The sequence below is a fragment of the Ovis canadensis genome, chromosome 3, assembly GCF_042477335.2.
Source record: "Ovis canadensis isolate MfBH-ARS-UI-01 breed Bighorn chromosome 3, ARS-UI_OviCan_v2, whole genome shotgun sequence".
Classification (NCBI taxonomy): domain Eukaryota; kingdom Metazoa; phylum Chordata; class Mammalia; order Artiodactyla; family Bovidae; genus Ovis; species Ovis canadensis.
In genome coordinates this window covers 187,068,779-187,083,614 of record NC_091247.1, presented here as the reverse complement: position 1 = coordinate 187,083,614, position 14,836 = coordinate 187,068,779, and the positions used below count along the sequence as shown (strand labels likewise).

Below are 14,836 nucleotides of genomic sequence, written 5' to 3'. Positions count from 1 at the left end.
CGCAAGACCCCAGAGGCTGAGCTTCAGATGATCCTTGTTGGGAATTTCCCAGATTAGTACGGGAGCCGGTGAAGGCTTTTGAGCAAGGGAGCACCATGCTCCGATGTACGTTTAGAATGCTCCTCCTCTGCTGGGTGGAGGGGGTGCTGAGAGTGGAGGCAGGGAGACCCTTGAGCATGCAGATTGAGAAATTCACCTGGGGTGAGGAAGGAGACTGCAGCGGGACAGGAGCAGTGGGAGGGCGTACGCCAAGACCACCCAGGTGTGGGCACGTGGGGATGCTCCTGCCTGGCTCAGGGACAGGGGAGAGGAGCAGGGGTGGGGGAGCAGGTGGGCAGTGGGAGGCGAGTCCAGTCATGGATGAGGACAGGCGGAGTTTCACGTGCCAGGGAGGGGTCCAGAAGGCAGTGGGAGGAAGATGGTGGTTGGTACCAAGCTGCTAACAGAAGCCTTGGGAGGGGCAGAGATGCTGGGCAGTAGGAGTGGCGAAGTAGGTTTGGGAAGATCAGAGAGTGAGGACCAGGGCTTCAGGGAAGGTCCCTGCAAAGTAGCCCAAGGAGGGAGTGGCCTGGCAGGAAGGAGCAATCCTGGGGTGTAGGGACTCATGCGTCAGGCAATCTGCCCAGCGCCAGGAGCACGGGAGGGGCCCAGGAGGACCAGCCCCCACCTGGCTGTCACCAGGAAGCAGAACTGTGGTCTGTCCCCCATGCCATCCCGAGGAGGAAGGGGCCACCAAGGAGGAGGAGGTGTTTGGGAAGGAGGGAAAGGGGAAGAAACATTTGCATGCGTAACAAGGCTGAAGCGAGGGAGAGAGAAAGAGGGAGCAGGGGATGAAAAGAAATTACCATACGCCGGGATCTTGTTATTCAACCCAATTTTCAAAGGACCACAGCTGTCGCACTGAGATAATCCGTTAATTATAACAGCCATTGTGTTTTGGCAACGGGAGAGAAACCGAGGCTGGGGAGCAGGCTAAAGGCAGGGGTGGGAGCAGGTCTCTGAGGGGGCAGGAACAGGCAGGAAGGCAGACACTGTCCAGGGCTGGGCCTCATCCCTTCCTCCCTGCCACTGCTGCAGCGATGGGTCACAGGGACCCTGTTTGTCCACTGTGCCACACCTGTGAGCCAGGCCATCATACCCATTCTAGACGTAGCTATGAGCACTTACTATGTGCCAGACCTGCTCCAAAGCTTCCGTTCTCCCACCCTCTGAGGTTGCGCCCTTCTAGTCCCATTTTACAGAAGAGGAGACTGAGACTCAGAGGAAAGACGTAGCTTGCCTGGGCCACACTCTTCATTCAGTGGCAGGGCCGGGATTTGAGTTGAAGGTGGCCTGTCCTTCTAGGAGAACACTAAGGAGGGCCAGTCTCTATGGGTTGGCCACGTAGACTTGGTGGACACGTGTCCCAGGCTGTGGTTTCTGTGCAGCCGGCAGTCCATGGGGTGGCCCTCCCCTGGGCACTTCCGGGGCTCCTCCTGCCCAAACAGAGCTTCCTTGTTCTCTGGTGCCACAGCTGCAGGCCCCTGCAAGCCATGCCCACCCCCACCCCCCCCCCCAACCCATGCAGAGAAGCCAGTCTCAGGGCTAGGAGAAGGACCCCATGCGACCACCTGGTTCAGGACTGTGATAGGCTGTCACCCTGGGACGGGCCTGGCCCTGGCCAGCTATGAGCCCAGGTGGCGGCCTGGGAGAGGCCGTGGGGAGGGTGGGCAGGAGTCCCAGGTGAGCAGAGCAAGGGGAACCTGAGCTCTGGGGGAGGGGCAGGAGCAAGGGGCCATTCTAGAAGCCCCAGAGACCTTTGCCGCAGTACCTGCTCTGGGCTGTGGCTTGAGCAGCCAAGGCTTTAGGCCTCCTGGTGTTCACAGCAGCCTTGGTGGGAGCCTCAGCCCATCCTGGCTGGCAATATTTTATGGAGTAGGAATCATATTTGGGAGCCCGTTACTCCCAAACCCCAGCAGGAGCCCCCAACTTGACCCAGCAAATCGAACAGCGTTGTTGAAGAGCCAGGGACCACGCAGGGTGACAGGCAGGTCAGGGGTGTGGGGGTGCTCTCCTGGTTAGGGGTCCCTACTCCGGTGGCCTGCTTGGAGGTGAGCAAGGGTTGTGGATGGGCCAGGGAGTCTTGTACCATCAGTGACACAGAAGCCAAGTAGACTTTTAGGATCAAAGAACTACAGAGATCTTGAGCCCCAGATTCGTAATCAGAGACCTGCCATCCCCACAAAAAGATCTATGCCTTCAGAGTGTCCCAGAGCCACAGAACCAGGGAGGCTCGCGCCATCCGCCGTCTCCGCAGGGATTTAGAAGGTGGGCAGCCAGTTCTTCCAGGTTTTCCAGTCATTCCAGAAGTGGGGATTTTAAAAATAAAATCTCCCAAGTTATCAACATTGGCAAGTAATTCAAAAAAAATTTTTAAAGCCATTGTCCAGATGAAACAGGAACTCATAGTATGTCTTGACCCAGAGCCTGGTGCCATGGAGGGTCAAAGCCACTTTGTAGCAGTTGTGAAACCTCAGTTTCCTCCTCTGTAAAGTGGGAATAAAAACAGCATGACTCATGAGGTTGTGCAGAGGATTAAGTGAGTTCACATGAGAAGTGCTTAGGCCTACCTGTGTCAGCCCAGGACTCTGTTTTCATTTTGCCCCCGGGGCTGCACTCTTTGCCACCCGGAGCCTCCGCTTCTCCCCGTGGGCTCCAGCCGTGCCAGTCCGCCCCGGGGCAGCCCTGAGGGTGTTGGAAAACAGGGAAATATTCACCCCTTGGGGCCCTGGAGAGGGAGCAGAGCCGGGAGGGTGGGCCTAGCCAGCGCCTGGTACATAGTAGGTGCTCCATAAATGTTTATTGAATGAATGAATGGAGGCCATGCAGGCAGAGGCAGCCGTGCGTGCGCAGGCACTGGTGAAAGAGCGGGTCCAGTGGAGACTGGTGAGTAGTGCCCGGGGCTGCAGCTGAGCGGGGCCTGGGGTGTGCCGGAGCCAAGGCCAAGGGGCAAGCAGGGAGCAGGTGGGGGAGGCAGAGGACAGGTGTGGGGGGAGGCAGGGGCCAGGTGAGCGGCAGGGACCAGGTGGGAAGGCAGGGCCAGATGGGGGAGGGCAGGGACCAGGTGGGGGTGAGGGGCAAGGTGGGGAGGCAAGGGTCAGGTGGGGGAAAGCAGGGGTCAGTTGGGGAATCACAGGTCAGATGGAGGAGGCAGTCCCTTGAATGGCCTGGGGGATTCGGGGAAAGCCAGAGATGACTCCTGCGGTGGGACTAGGAGACAGACTTTTAATACAGGTCATTCTTGGCTGTGAGCAGGAGGGTCACATGCTCTACACAGTAGTCCTGGGGGTGGCTGGGGTGGATGGTGTGTTGCTCAGGGTCGGGGGGTGGGTACCAGGGAGTGGGCCATGTGAAGAGTTGCCCACAGAACCAGTGTCAGGGCCTCTCCTAGCAGGCTGCTGGGTGGTTTCCCCAAAGCCCTTCCATCCTCCTGCCTGCCTCGTTCCACGGAGGTCTGGACCCAGCACTGGTGCCAACAACAGATCCAACACCCCTGGGAGCAGGGGAAGCCCAGGCCCCAGTGGGGCTCTTGGGAGATGACCCAGTGAGTGGTCACAGAGGGCTGGGGGTGGCCCCAGCAAACCAGAGAGACACAAGCACTCAGCTGTTCTCCCTATAAACAGATGAGGAAACTGAGGCCCAGAGGGGGCAAGGCGCTGACCTGCCCAAGGTGACACAGAGAGCCTGCCCTCCGAGTGTCATAACAGCGCGTGGCACAGCAAGCTAGCCCAGCCCCCTTCTCTGGCCGAGGTTACTCCTCTTGGAGATGGGTGCACGATGCATCGAGGCCTTGCCAACCCAATTAACCCCCGTAACTGTTGCTGTTGATGTGGCCGTGTTCTTACTAAGCTCTTTTGGGTAAGTTGGAAACCCGGTGAAGGTAGAGCAAGTCTGTCTGCAATAACACACATCCCAGGCACACAGTGGGTGTGCAGTGATGCTGTGTGGGTGCGTAAGAGCGTGGGCGAGTGTGTGGCTGGTTGGACAGCGTGCCCCCCCCAACCCCAGGGCTGAGCCGCGGGCCTGTTCCCTGATTCCCTGTGACATGGATGCAGCTGGCACAGCCTGCTCACCTGGTGCATGAGGGCACGGAGCTGGGAGCGGGTGCCACGGTGTCAGGGGGCAGGAGCCAGCTCCCCCGAGATGTGGAGCAGCTGGCACGGAGGCCTGAGACTAACAAGACGTGACTGAATGGGAGTGGACAGAAACCCGGCACCTCGGGTGAAACCAAAACAGATACTTCCCGGAGCTGCCTGACGATGTTCTGAGGGCATCGGGGCAGCCTGGCAGGATGTGCGAGGGGGCCTGGGGGCTTGGTTGGCATCTTGGACGAGGTGAGGACACACTGCTGTGCATGTTCACCTGCTCTAACGACCAGGGAGCCAAAGCTAGTGAGGCAGAGGGTCCCTGGTGCCTGTCACTGCTCCAACCATGCTGGTGCTGAGGCTCAGCTCTAGGTGACCCCTTTTAGGAGGGACCTTGACAGCAAGCATGACCCAGGACGGCTGGACCCAAGGGCGTGGGGCTTGACACCATGGAGCATGAAGAGCAGTAGAGGGCTTGAGGCCATTTAGGCTGGGTACGTGGATGGCAGAAGCATGAGATGCAGTTGAACAAATACCAGAAGGACCTCTGAGGAGGGCTCTTGGCTGCAGTGGCTCCAGATGGGCTGTGTCTGGCCAGTGGCAGGCTGGGACCAATGAGCGGACAGGGGTTCAGCAGCTAGGTCTCGCTTTGTAATATAAACAAACCTCTAACAATCAGAGCTGTTCAAGAAGGGAGTCAGTAGCCTCAGATGGGTGCTGAGATCCCTGTCCCTGGAGGTACTCAAGTCAGGGGAAGTCATATCTGCAGGGATCCTGGGAAGTGTGGTAGTTCTAAGAGCTCAGGCCAGTTCAAGTTCCCGGCTATGTGGTCTAGGGCAGATGATGGCACCTCTCTGAGCCTGTTTGCTCATCTGAGATAGGAGGCATCAGCAGAACCATGAGGCTAAAGAGAAGGCTCAGCACATTTCTTGCACACTGTGAGCACTGCATCAGTAGTGGAACCCTTTCCGCTGATGGTTCAAGTCCTGACTCAGTAGAGTCAGGGACTCTAGGATCTCCTTCTGTCCCTCGTCCTTGTCCCTAGCCCTGATCTGTCACTCCACACATCGTGTTCTGGCACCTGCTAAATGCCTGACCCTGTTCTAGGCATGGAGGCTACAGTTTCGAACAAGGTAAAGCCTCCTTTTATTTTATGATGGGGGCGGGGAGGGAATGACAAGGAGCTAAATGGTGTCTGGTATTGCTGAGAGCTCTGAAGGGACCAGAGCAAGTGAATCATCTCAGATTTGGTATCAGGGAGGGCGAGGTTGAGGGGAGCAGTTGAGCAGAGACCTGAATGAAGTGAGGTAGTGGGGTTGTGTGGATACTGGGGGAAGGGCATGCCAAGCAGAATAGCATGTGCAAAGGCCCTGAGGTGGGCATCTGCCTGGGGATACTGGAGGAGCATAGGTGGCCTGGACTAAGTACCTCCTGATGAATGGATATGTTGAATTCTCTCTCGGTTTACGGATGGTCCACTCTTACATGCTTTCCTGGTAGGGAGGGAGGTGTTTACTCAAGGGGCAGGAAACCTACAAGATGGCCCACATGTCCAGTCCCTGTGATGGACCCAGCTCTTTGGAGGAAGCTGGAGAAGGAGGGGGCCTTGGTGTTTCATCTGTTAGATGAAGCCAACAGCACCAACCATGCAGGGCTAACACGAGATTCAAGGAATGTGAAATATCAGATGCAGATGAGTCTGTTTAGCTGTGTCGCTCTTATGGGAAAGGGACTGAAGCCCCGAGAGGTTAGTTAACGTGCCCTGTGTCACACAGCACAGCATTCACTCTCAGGACCCGTGGCCTCCCACATCCATGCTTTTCTTTTCCTCTCTGTCTTGCAGCTGGGGCTCTTTGTACCTGAAATCCTGATGGTTCATTTACCAGACAGTAGTTCAGGGGCAAAGGTATAATTATCCCATTTCACAGGTGAGGAAGCAAGGCCCAGAGCAGCCTGCCCAAGGAGCCCTGGTGAGGTGGGGGCAGTGACAAGACCCAGTATCCAGTTCCCAGGGGGCGGCAGGCTTTGTCCCTGAGGGCAGAGCGGTGGCAGCCAACCTCTGGGACCCCTAGCCTGGTGCTGTGCTTCCAGCAGAGGTGAGGTGGCCGCCTACCCCTCGAGTTCTGGCTGGACCCCAGGGGTCCTTGGCTCTCCTAATCCTGGGTAATGGCGTTCACAAGGACAGTGTCAGTGGCACCTCAGGGAGCCTTGGCCAGCCGGCTCAGGGAGAAGCCCGTGCCAGGGCTGATCAGCTGCTGCAAATGAGATTTCCCTGGCTAAGCCTTACGTCCCGCTCCTGGGAGGTCGAACACGCATGGCCTCTCCCCCATTGACTCCCAGGACCCTACCAACATCCACAAGGGTGTGACATTATGGGCGGGAGCTATGCATTCGCCGGGCTTCCTGCCCTGTAGAGGCTGTGTTTGTCTCCACTGTGTCCTAGGCTTTTGTTGGGAGCCCTGGTGGCTGGGAGATACTCACCTTGCCACACAGGTGGAAAAACTGAGGTCTGGAGAGGACCCAAGGTCTCAGAGTCAGCGGCCCCACCTCTTGCCTTCTGACCTCTGCCCACCCCCACCCCAGCCGCCCTGAGCCTGGGGACACACAGGCCCTTACCCTGTTCATCATCTCGCCCAGCCCAGGCAGGAGGAGTGGCCCAATGACCCCCTGACCCTCCCAGCCCCACAGCCTGGGGTGGAGAGGTCAAAGCTCCCCTCTGACTGGGGGGCTTGGTGGCCGGCCTGAAGTGAAAGGGTCTGGGGGGATGTGACCGAGGGCTTCAGGGAGCCTGAGTCTGGGGGAACCCTGATGGGCTTGTGAGGAAATCATGAGAAGAGCCTCATGAAGGATGGTAGCTAACATTCTCTGAGGCCACCTGCTCTGCACTAGGCAGCATGCTTGCCCTGGAGCCTTGCAGGGAGGGATCATTCAAACCCACTTCCCAGGCAGAGAAACTTGCCCATGCCCAGTGTCCTGGGGCAGCTGGGGGGTGGGGCCCATGTCGGGGGAGTAAGGTCCCAGAGAGGATTCGAGGTTGGCATATCAGAGTCTGTTGCTGCAACCCTGGGTCCTGAGTGGACCTGCCACCAGCCGTACGTGCCCTCCCCAGTCCTGGCCTCAGCTTCCCCTCTGACAGTGACTGGGGTTGGGCAGAGCCAGGATGCCTCGTCCCGGCTGCTCAGAGGTTCTAGGATTCTGAGTCCATGGAGGAGTCTTGAATCCTGGCCACTGGAGCAGGGCACAGAATCCATCAGGGATGACCGGCGACTTGAGGGTGGGTGCTGAGCCCTGGAGAGAGGGGAGGGCTCTGCCCAGAGTGACTTGGATGTTCTGAGGCCCAGCTCCTAACAGAGACCCCCGGCCCCTCTTCGGTTCCTCTCAGACCCTCATGGGCCTCGCCGACTCTTCCTTCTGTGCAGGGGTGTCCACATGAGAGCGGCCATCATGCAGTGTGTAGCCTGCTGCACTGGGGTCCCCAGGCTCCCTCGATGGCATGCTGCCCCCAACTTTGCCACATTCCGTCTCTGTGGCGGCAGGAGAGAGACCCTCGAAGAGCTGCTGGCCTGCCCCCCTCTCTGGCCAGAGTTCGCTCAATACCCACACCTATGGGAGTGGGGCGACGGTAGGACACTAGAAGAGGGGTCCAGGTCAGCTGGGCCCCCTACTCTTCGCTGCACAAGCCCTGGTGCCCGGCCACTGGCCCACAGTTGGCTTCCCAGGGTGACCATACCCTCCCACGTTTTGCACCGGTTGCATCCTGGGCAGTAAAGGCCTCTGCTTCCACCAGCCGCTTCCCGCCGCTCCCCACCCCGCTCCCGGGCTGGTCACAGACAGCATCTTGGTGGCTTCAGTGCTCATCTGTCTCCCTGGCCCCTGGGTGGGTGGGCGGAGTGGGCAGCTGGACTGTGTGCCCTCCCTCGAACCCCCCCCCCCCCATTTGTCATCACGCCGTGCTTCTCTGCCGATCGATTCTTCCGTCTCCCATGCTCCCTCTCCATTTATCTCTATTCCTCTCTCTCTCCCTGCTCAGCTGGCTCCAGATTCTGGCTTCTCCCTCCTCCTCAGCTCTCGCCTCTGGGCTGCAGCTCCTCACTTCCTCTCTCCCTCACCAGCCCCTGGCGTGTGGGGCGGGGTGAGGGGGCGGATAGGGCCCTGGTTCCTCCCACTAGTGTCTGGGCTGGGGCATCACTCCTGTGGGAGCAGGCGGGGCCCGGCCCCCAGAACCGTCAGCCCGAGGCCCGACAGCACGCCCCTCCCCACACCTCGAGTGGGTGTGCAGCCGGGCGGGGGGCCAAGTGCTGCTGTCAGCGCCTTAGCGGCCTTGCCGTTCCCCCTCCCTGGCTGCGTCAGGCCTCGACGGGTGGTGGGCAGGCAGCCCGGGTCAGGGACAGGCAGCTGACGCACATGGGACGATGGGACGGGGTAATGGGGAGCCTCCTCCCCACTCTGAGTCATGGGGGAAGGAGGGGGAGCTGGACACCAGGAGGAGCAGGAGAGAGGGCGGGGTCACCTTGAGGGCCGAGGTGGGCAGAGCTCAGAGGGGCTAGGCTAGGGGCACAGGTGCCACTGTACCCCTTGGACTGTTTGGGAAGGGAGGATGCAGGGCAGGGCTAGTGCGCCCCCCGCCCTGCCCCGGCCCTCTCTCAAGCCTGGGCCCCTTCGCCTATTCCACTCCCCTCCCCTTTGCCTCTTCCCACACCCTCAGCTTGGCCTGGGATTTCCAAGAGTCTGGCCAGCTTTGCCTGCCTGCTAGCTGCTAGGTTTGCCTGAGTGGGTTCCGCTTTGAGCAACTCAGATCTGAGGGTGGGAGGGGGGGCCTGATGCGGCTAAAGTTGCGCATGTGCATACATACACACGCATTCATGTGGGACACACGTGCTTATTAACATGTCAACATACAGGCAGGAGCGTGCCTGCGTTTCCATGAGATGGCCCACATGCATCCCTTCCCACCCCTCCACTCACAGATAGCCCCTTCTTACCCTGCTGTTCACTCCTGTAGCTGGCCAGGCGGGCACATGACCTGTGCACATGGGCATGAGTGTGCACACGCTGGCCTGCACACCTGTCTCCTCATACACACCAATGCACACCTGCACATCACCTGCATACAGATGCGGTCCCCAGACGTTCCCAGCCGGTGGAGGCGCAGACGGAGGGTCCTCGACAGGACAGACCTGGCCAGTCAGCCCCCTGTGGTTCAACCTCTCTGCCTGGCGGGGTAGGGCAGTGAGGCCCCAGAAGGGTAGGACTGGCCTGAGGCCCCCTGGGAGCCAGCTGCCACGTCAGAAGGGAGCCCAGTTCTCCTGACTCCAGCCCTGAGAATGTGCTTGGCAGAGCCAAGGACAAAAATGCTCTCTGTTGCCTGGGGACCCCATCTTGACCCGCAGCCTCGTGGTTACCTCCTCCCCAGCCCCCATCTGGCCTCTCAGCCTGAGCTGGCCCAGGGACTGGTGGTGGGGGCAGGGGGGTTGTCGAGGAGGTGTGAGGCTGACCCCCTGTGGCAACTGTGATAATCACAGCCTCTCATGCTGCATCAGCCTTCCATCTGATGGGACATCTGGATGCCCTGTTCACTTGCCACCTCAATGGAAACTGCCTGCCTGCGCTGCTCTGGGGACTTCTCTCCATCTCCACTTCCCTTTCCTCAGTTCCAGCCCTCTGGGGCTCAGGGCTGTAAATTGGTTTTGCTTTTAACAGCAAAGGTTTCACATTTTTTCTTAAAGCGCTCTCTTTCCTGGAGTTTCCCGGGAGGAGGAGCGGGAGGCAGAGGCGGCCCTTGTGAACAGTCTTTGGCTTCCTTGATCCAAACATGGGTTTCTCTGGCTTAATCTCCACATCCCTGGCCAGTGCCCAGGACGGACGGAGGGAGGGCTGAGTTCTTCCCACAGCCAGGAGAGCGCTGGGTGTGAGAGACTGATCTGGGTGAAGGGCCGTGTCTGGCTTGCTGGGAGACCAGGGCAAGTCCCCCCTAGACTGAAATTCACGAAATTGAGGGTCTGCGGGCTGGGAGCCCTGCACAGCCTCCCCTGACCCCTGAAAGTCGAGCATGGGCAACATGGCTCACTTTACTTCTCCCCCCGTCAAAGGCCCGGCAGGGGCCTGGTCCCCACTTTATAGATGTGGAGACAAGACTCAGAGGTGGTGCAGTCCATCTGACTAATCGAGCAGGGTGGATGGGGCTCCAGGCCGGAATGCTGCTGGCTCAGGAGCCTTGATCCTGGCCGTGACCCAGGCTGCAGTATACGACTCTGGGCAGGTCACTGCCCCTCTCTGGGCCTCTAACTCTCCAGCCACTGAGGAGATGCCTGGGCATTCCTAATGCCTCTGTCTTCTGCCTGAGGCAACCCCTACAGGATCAGGGTTGGGGGTGCCCCCTACTGGAAAACACTATGAGGAGGGGCTATTGGGAGTGTGTCTGGGTTCCCAGACTCGCCCTCTCTTTCCCTCGGCTCTACTTTTGCTATAAGAAGAGCTCATCTCCTGCCCTCCCACTGCGGGAGACCCCAGCCGCTGTGCACCCCCTGCCTGGGGGGCTCACAACCATGTTGCTCTGCTGCCCCTCCTCCCCCATGAAAGCCGAGACAAGGGAATTATTTTTGGAACAAGAGCAGTTACACAACAAATGAATTATTTATCTTTGGGCATGGAGGAGAGGAGGCATTTTGCTGGGCTCCTTAATTCTTTTCTGGATTGGAGGGTGGCTGCCCGGGTACGTGTGTGTACCATGTGTGTACGGGCCTGTTGTGGTACACAAGACCGTAGGTGTGCTTGTGAGTGTGTGTGTGTGTGGTTGTGCGCACCTGTCTATGTGAGCTTGCTATGCAGTTCGGATTCGCGTGGGGGCATGTGGGTCTTTGTGCGGGCAGGTGGACGAGTGTGGACGCGACGATGCTGACACGTGCATGTATCTGCCCCTGCCCTGTTAAGTCTCCAGTCTCCCTTCCTTGTCTCCTGGCTTCAGACACTGTCCCCTCCCTCCTCCCTCTTGTTTCTTTGATTTCCCTCCTCCCAGATCCTCTGGCCCCCTCCTCCCCCTCTTGCCCCCCTGCCACCCCCCTCCTTTTATGTAACAGGGACCCAGAGTGCTGCTGGCACAGGACACCCTGGGAGGGGGTGGGAGTGGGGCCAGGGGCCTGCGCTGGAGCTTAGAGGGCTGCCCTGAGCCTTCACGCTGATCTGTTGCCCTCTCGGTGCTGCCTTTCAGGAACCAGGTGACAGACGGGTCTCTTCCTTCCTGTCCCTGCCTTTCGTGCACCCCCCTCAGAGTCCCAGTCTCCAGCCTCCTGTGGGAATCGTCTGAAATTCTGAGCCCAGAGCCCCAGGAGGAAGAGGAAGAGGCGGAGGAAGTCAAGCCCCGAGAACCTGGGCATCTTCCTGGCAGGAAAGGAGCACCTCGGGGAAGCAGGCTGTGGGGCCCGCAGCCCCCCTGGCCTTGGTCTGGCTCTGGTGCCCGGCGACTGTGGGTAGCACCCCAGAAGGGCCCCTGACGGTTGGCACTGGCCGTGCCCGCCTCACCTGGGGCCCCCGAGCTGGGGGTCCCCCCAAAGATGGTGGCAGCCCCAGGGAGGACTGTGCTGCTGGCCCCGACCTCTGGCCACTAGGCCCCCCGGCGCCCCGGCCCCCCACCCTGAGCCAGGCCTGAGAGGGGGCCGTGGCTGGAGCCATGCTGCGCCTGGGGCTGTGTGCGGCCGCGCTGCTGTGCGTGTGCCGGCCGGGAACCGTGCGCGCCGACTGCTGGCTCATCGAGGGCGACAAGGGGTACGTGTGGCTGGCCATCTGCAGCCAGAACCAGCCGCCCTATGAGACCATCCCGCAGCACATCAACAGCACTGTGCACGACCTGCGGCTCAACGAGAACAAGCTCAAGGCCGTGCTCTACTCCTCGCTCAACCGCTTCGGGAACCTCACCGACCTCAACCTCACCAAGAACGAGATCTCCTACATCGAGGACGGCGCCTTCCTGGGCCAGTCGAGCCTGCAGGTGCTGCAGCTGGGCTACAACAAGCTCAGCAACCTGACCGAGGGCATGCTGAGGGGCATGGGCCGCCTGCAGTTCCTCTTCGTGCAGCACAACCTCATTGAGGTGGTGACGCCCGCCGCCTTCTCCGAGTGCCCGAGCCTCATCAGCATTGACCTGTCCTCCAACCGCCTCAGCCGTCTCGACGGCGCCACCTTCGCCAGCCTGGCCAGCCTCATGGTGTGCGAGCTGGCCGGCAACCCCTTCAACTGCGAGTGCGACCTCTTCGGCTTCCTGGCCTGGCTTGTGGTCTTCAACAATGTAACCAAGAACTATGACCGCCTGCAGTGCGAGTCGCCACGTGAGTTCGCCGGCTACCCACTGCTGGTGCCCCGGCCCTACCACAGCCTCAACGCCATCACCGTGCTCCAGGCCAAGTGCCGAAATGGCTCGCTGCCCGCCCGGCCTGCGAGCCACCCCACGCCCTACTCCACTGACACCCAGAGGGAGCCTGATGAGAACTCAGGCTTCAGCCCCGACGAGATCCTGTCGGTGGAGCCGCCAGCCTCGTCCACCACAGATGCATCAGCGGGGCCAGCCATCAAGCTGCACCAGGTCACCTTCACCTCAGCCACCCTGGTGGTCATCATCCCACACCCGTACAGCAAGATGTACGTGCTGGTCCAATACAACAACAGCTACTTCTCCGACGTCATGACACTCAAGAACAAGAAGGAGATCGTGACGCTGGACAAGCTGCGGGCGCACACCGAGTACACCTTCTGCGTGACCTCACTGCGAAACAGCCGCCGCTTCAACCACACCTGCCTGACCTTCACCACCAGGGACCCAGTGCCCGGCGACCTGGCACCCAGTACCTCCACCACCACCCACTACATCATGACCATCCTGGGCTGCCTCTTCGGCATGGTCATCGTGCTGGGAGCCGTCTACTACTGCCTGCGCAAGCGACGCATGCAGGAGGAGAAGCAGAAGTCAGTCAAGGTCAAGAAAACCATCCTGGAGATGCGCTATGGGGCGGATGTGGACGCCGGCTCTGCGGTCCACGCCGCCCAGAAGCTGGGCGAGCCCCCCGTGCTGCCCGTGTCCCGAATGTCTTCCATCCCCTCCATGATCGGGGAGAAGCTGCCCACTGCCTCCAAGGGGCTGGAGGCTGGATTGGACACGCCCAAGGGGGCCACCAAGGGCAACTATATCGAGGTGCGCACAGGCACGGGCAGCGAGGGCCTGGCACGGCCGGAGGACGACCTCCCTGAGCTGGAGAACGGCCAGGGCTCGGCCGCTGAGATCTCCACCATCGCCAAGGAGGTGGACAAGGTCAACCAGATCATTAACAATTGCATCGATGCCCTCAAGCTGGACTCGGCCTCTTTCCTGGGGAGTGGCAGTGGTGGTGGGGACCCTGAGATGGCCTTCGAGTGCCAGTCCCTCCCTGCGGCCTCCACCACTTCCTCCACTGCCACCCCTGTTCCTGGGGTGCTGGAGCGGCCCAGCTTCCTTTCGCCCCCCTATAAGGAGGGCTCCCATCACCCGCTGCAGCGCCAGCTGAGCGCCGATGCCGCCGTGGCTCGAAAGACCTGCAGCGTCTCCTCCAGCGGCTCCATCAAGAGCGCCAAGGTTTTCAGCCTGGACGTGCCGGATCATCCGGCCACACCGGGGCTGGCCAAGGGCGACTCCAAGTACATCGAGAAGGGCAGCCCCCTCAACAGCCCGCTGGACCGGCTCCCGTTGGTGCCGGCCAGCAGCAGCGGGAGTAGCGGCGGCGGGGGCGGCACCGTCCACCACCTGGAGGTGAAGCCCGCCTACCACTGCAGCGAGCACCGGCACAGCTTCCCGGCCCTGTACTACGAGGAGGGCACCGACAGCCTGAGCCAGCGTGTGTCCTTCCTCAAGCCGCTGACCCGCACCAAGCGGGACTCCACCTACTCGCAGCTCTCCCCCAGACACTACTACTCAGGTTACTCCTCCAGCCCTGAGTACTCGTCCGAGAGCACGCACAAGATCTGGGAACGCTTCCGGCCCTACAAGAAGCACCACCGGGAGGAGGTGTACATGGCCGCCGGCCACGCCCTGCGCAAGAAGGTCCAGTTCGCCAAGGACGAGGACCTGCATGACATCCTCGATTACTGGAAGGGGGTCTCGGCCCAGCAGAAGCTGTGACCCTCTCCCCACCCCCGACCCTGGTGAGGTTGGAGGGGGCGGGCCAGGGGCACGCGGGGAAGGGCCGGGGCGGCCGGGCGGGGCGCGCTGGGGGCCGAGGAGTGGACGCACACGCACACCCGCACGCACGCACCCACGCACACACCTGACCACCACCTGACTGTGAACAACCACCACCCGACAATAACGGACAGGAAAACAAAGACATGTTCTCCTTAAAGTTTACACACTGATACCGAAACCAGTGGTCTTTACTGTGCTGCCCAGGGACTCTGCCGGGGTGTGCGGGCTGGGTTGGGGGCGGGGGAGGGGGGAGGGGCAGACGAGGAAGCCAGAAGAGGGTGTGGGGTCTGGGGCTCTGGGACTAGGGACAGGTTTTGGGGTAAAGGAGCCTGGGGTGGAGATGGACCCAAGCTCTCTTGGGGCGGGGAGTGGGTCCCCCCAGATGGGGGACAGGTTTCTGGGAGACAGTAGCATATGGACATTGGGCATCGTTTTCTCCCTTTATGGATGGGGAGACCAAGGCCCAGAGGAAGGGAGTCACGTGGCAGGTGAGAGGCAGTCTCCCAGT

General features: G+C 60.5%; 1 protein-coding gene across 1 annotated transcript in view; it reads left to right on the top strand.

Annotated features, from left to right (window-relative positions):
• ELFN2 (extracellular leucine rich repeat and fibronectin type III domain containing 2) overlaps nt 1-14,506 on the top strand; it is a 45,181-nt gene extending 30,675 nt beyond the window's left edge. The window contains exon 3 of the mRNA XM_069581193.1: nt 11,332-14,506. Within this exon, the coding sequence (XP_069437294.1) occupies nt 11,791-14,265 (2,475 nt within the window). The 5' untranslated portion in view covers nt 11,332-11,790 and the 3' untranslated portion in view covers nt 14,266-14,506. The remainder of the gene's footprint in view (nt 1-11,331) is intronic.
• The last annotated feature ends 330 nt before the right edge of the window (nt 14,507-14,836 follow it).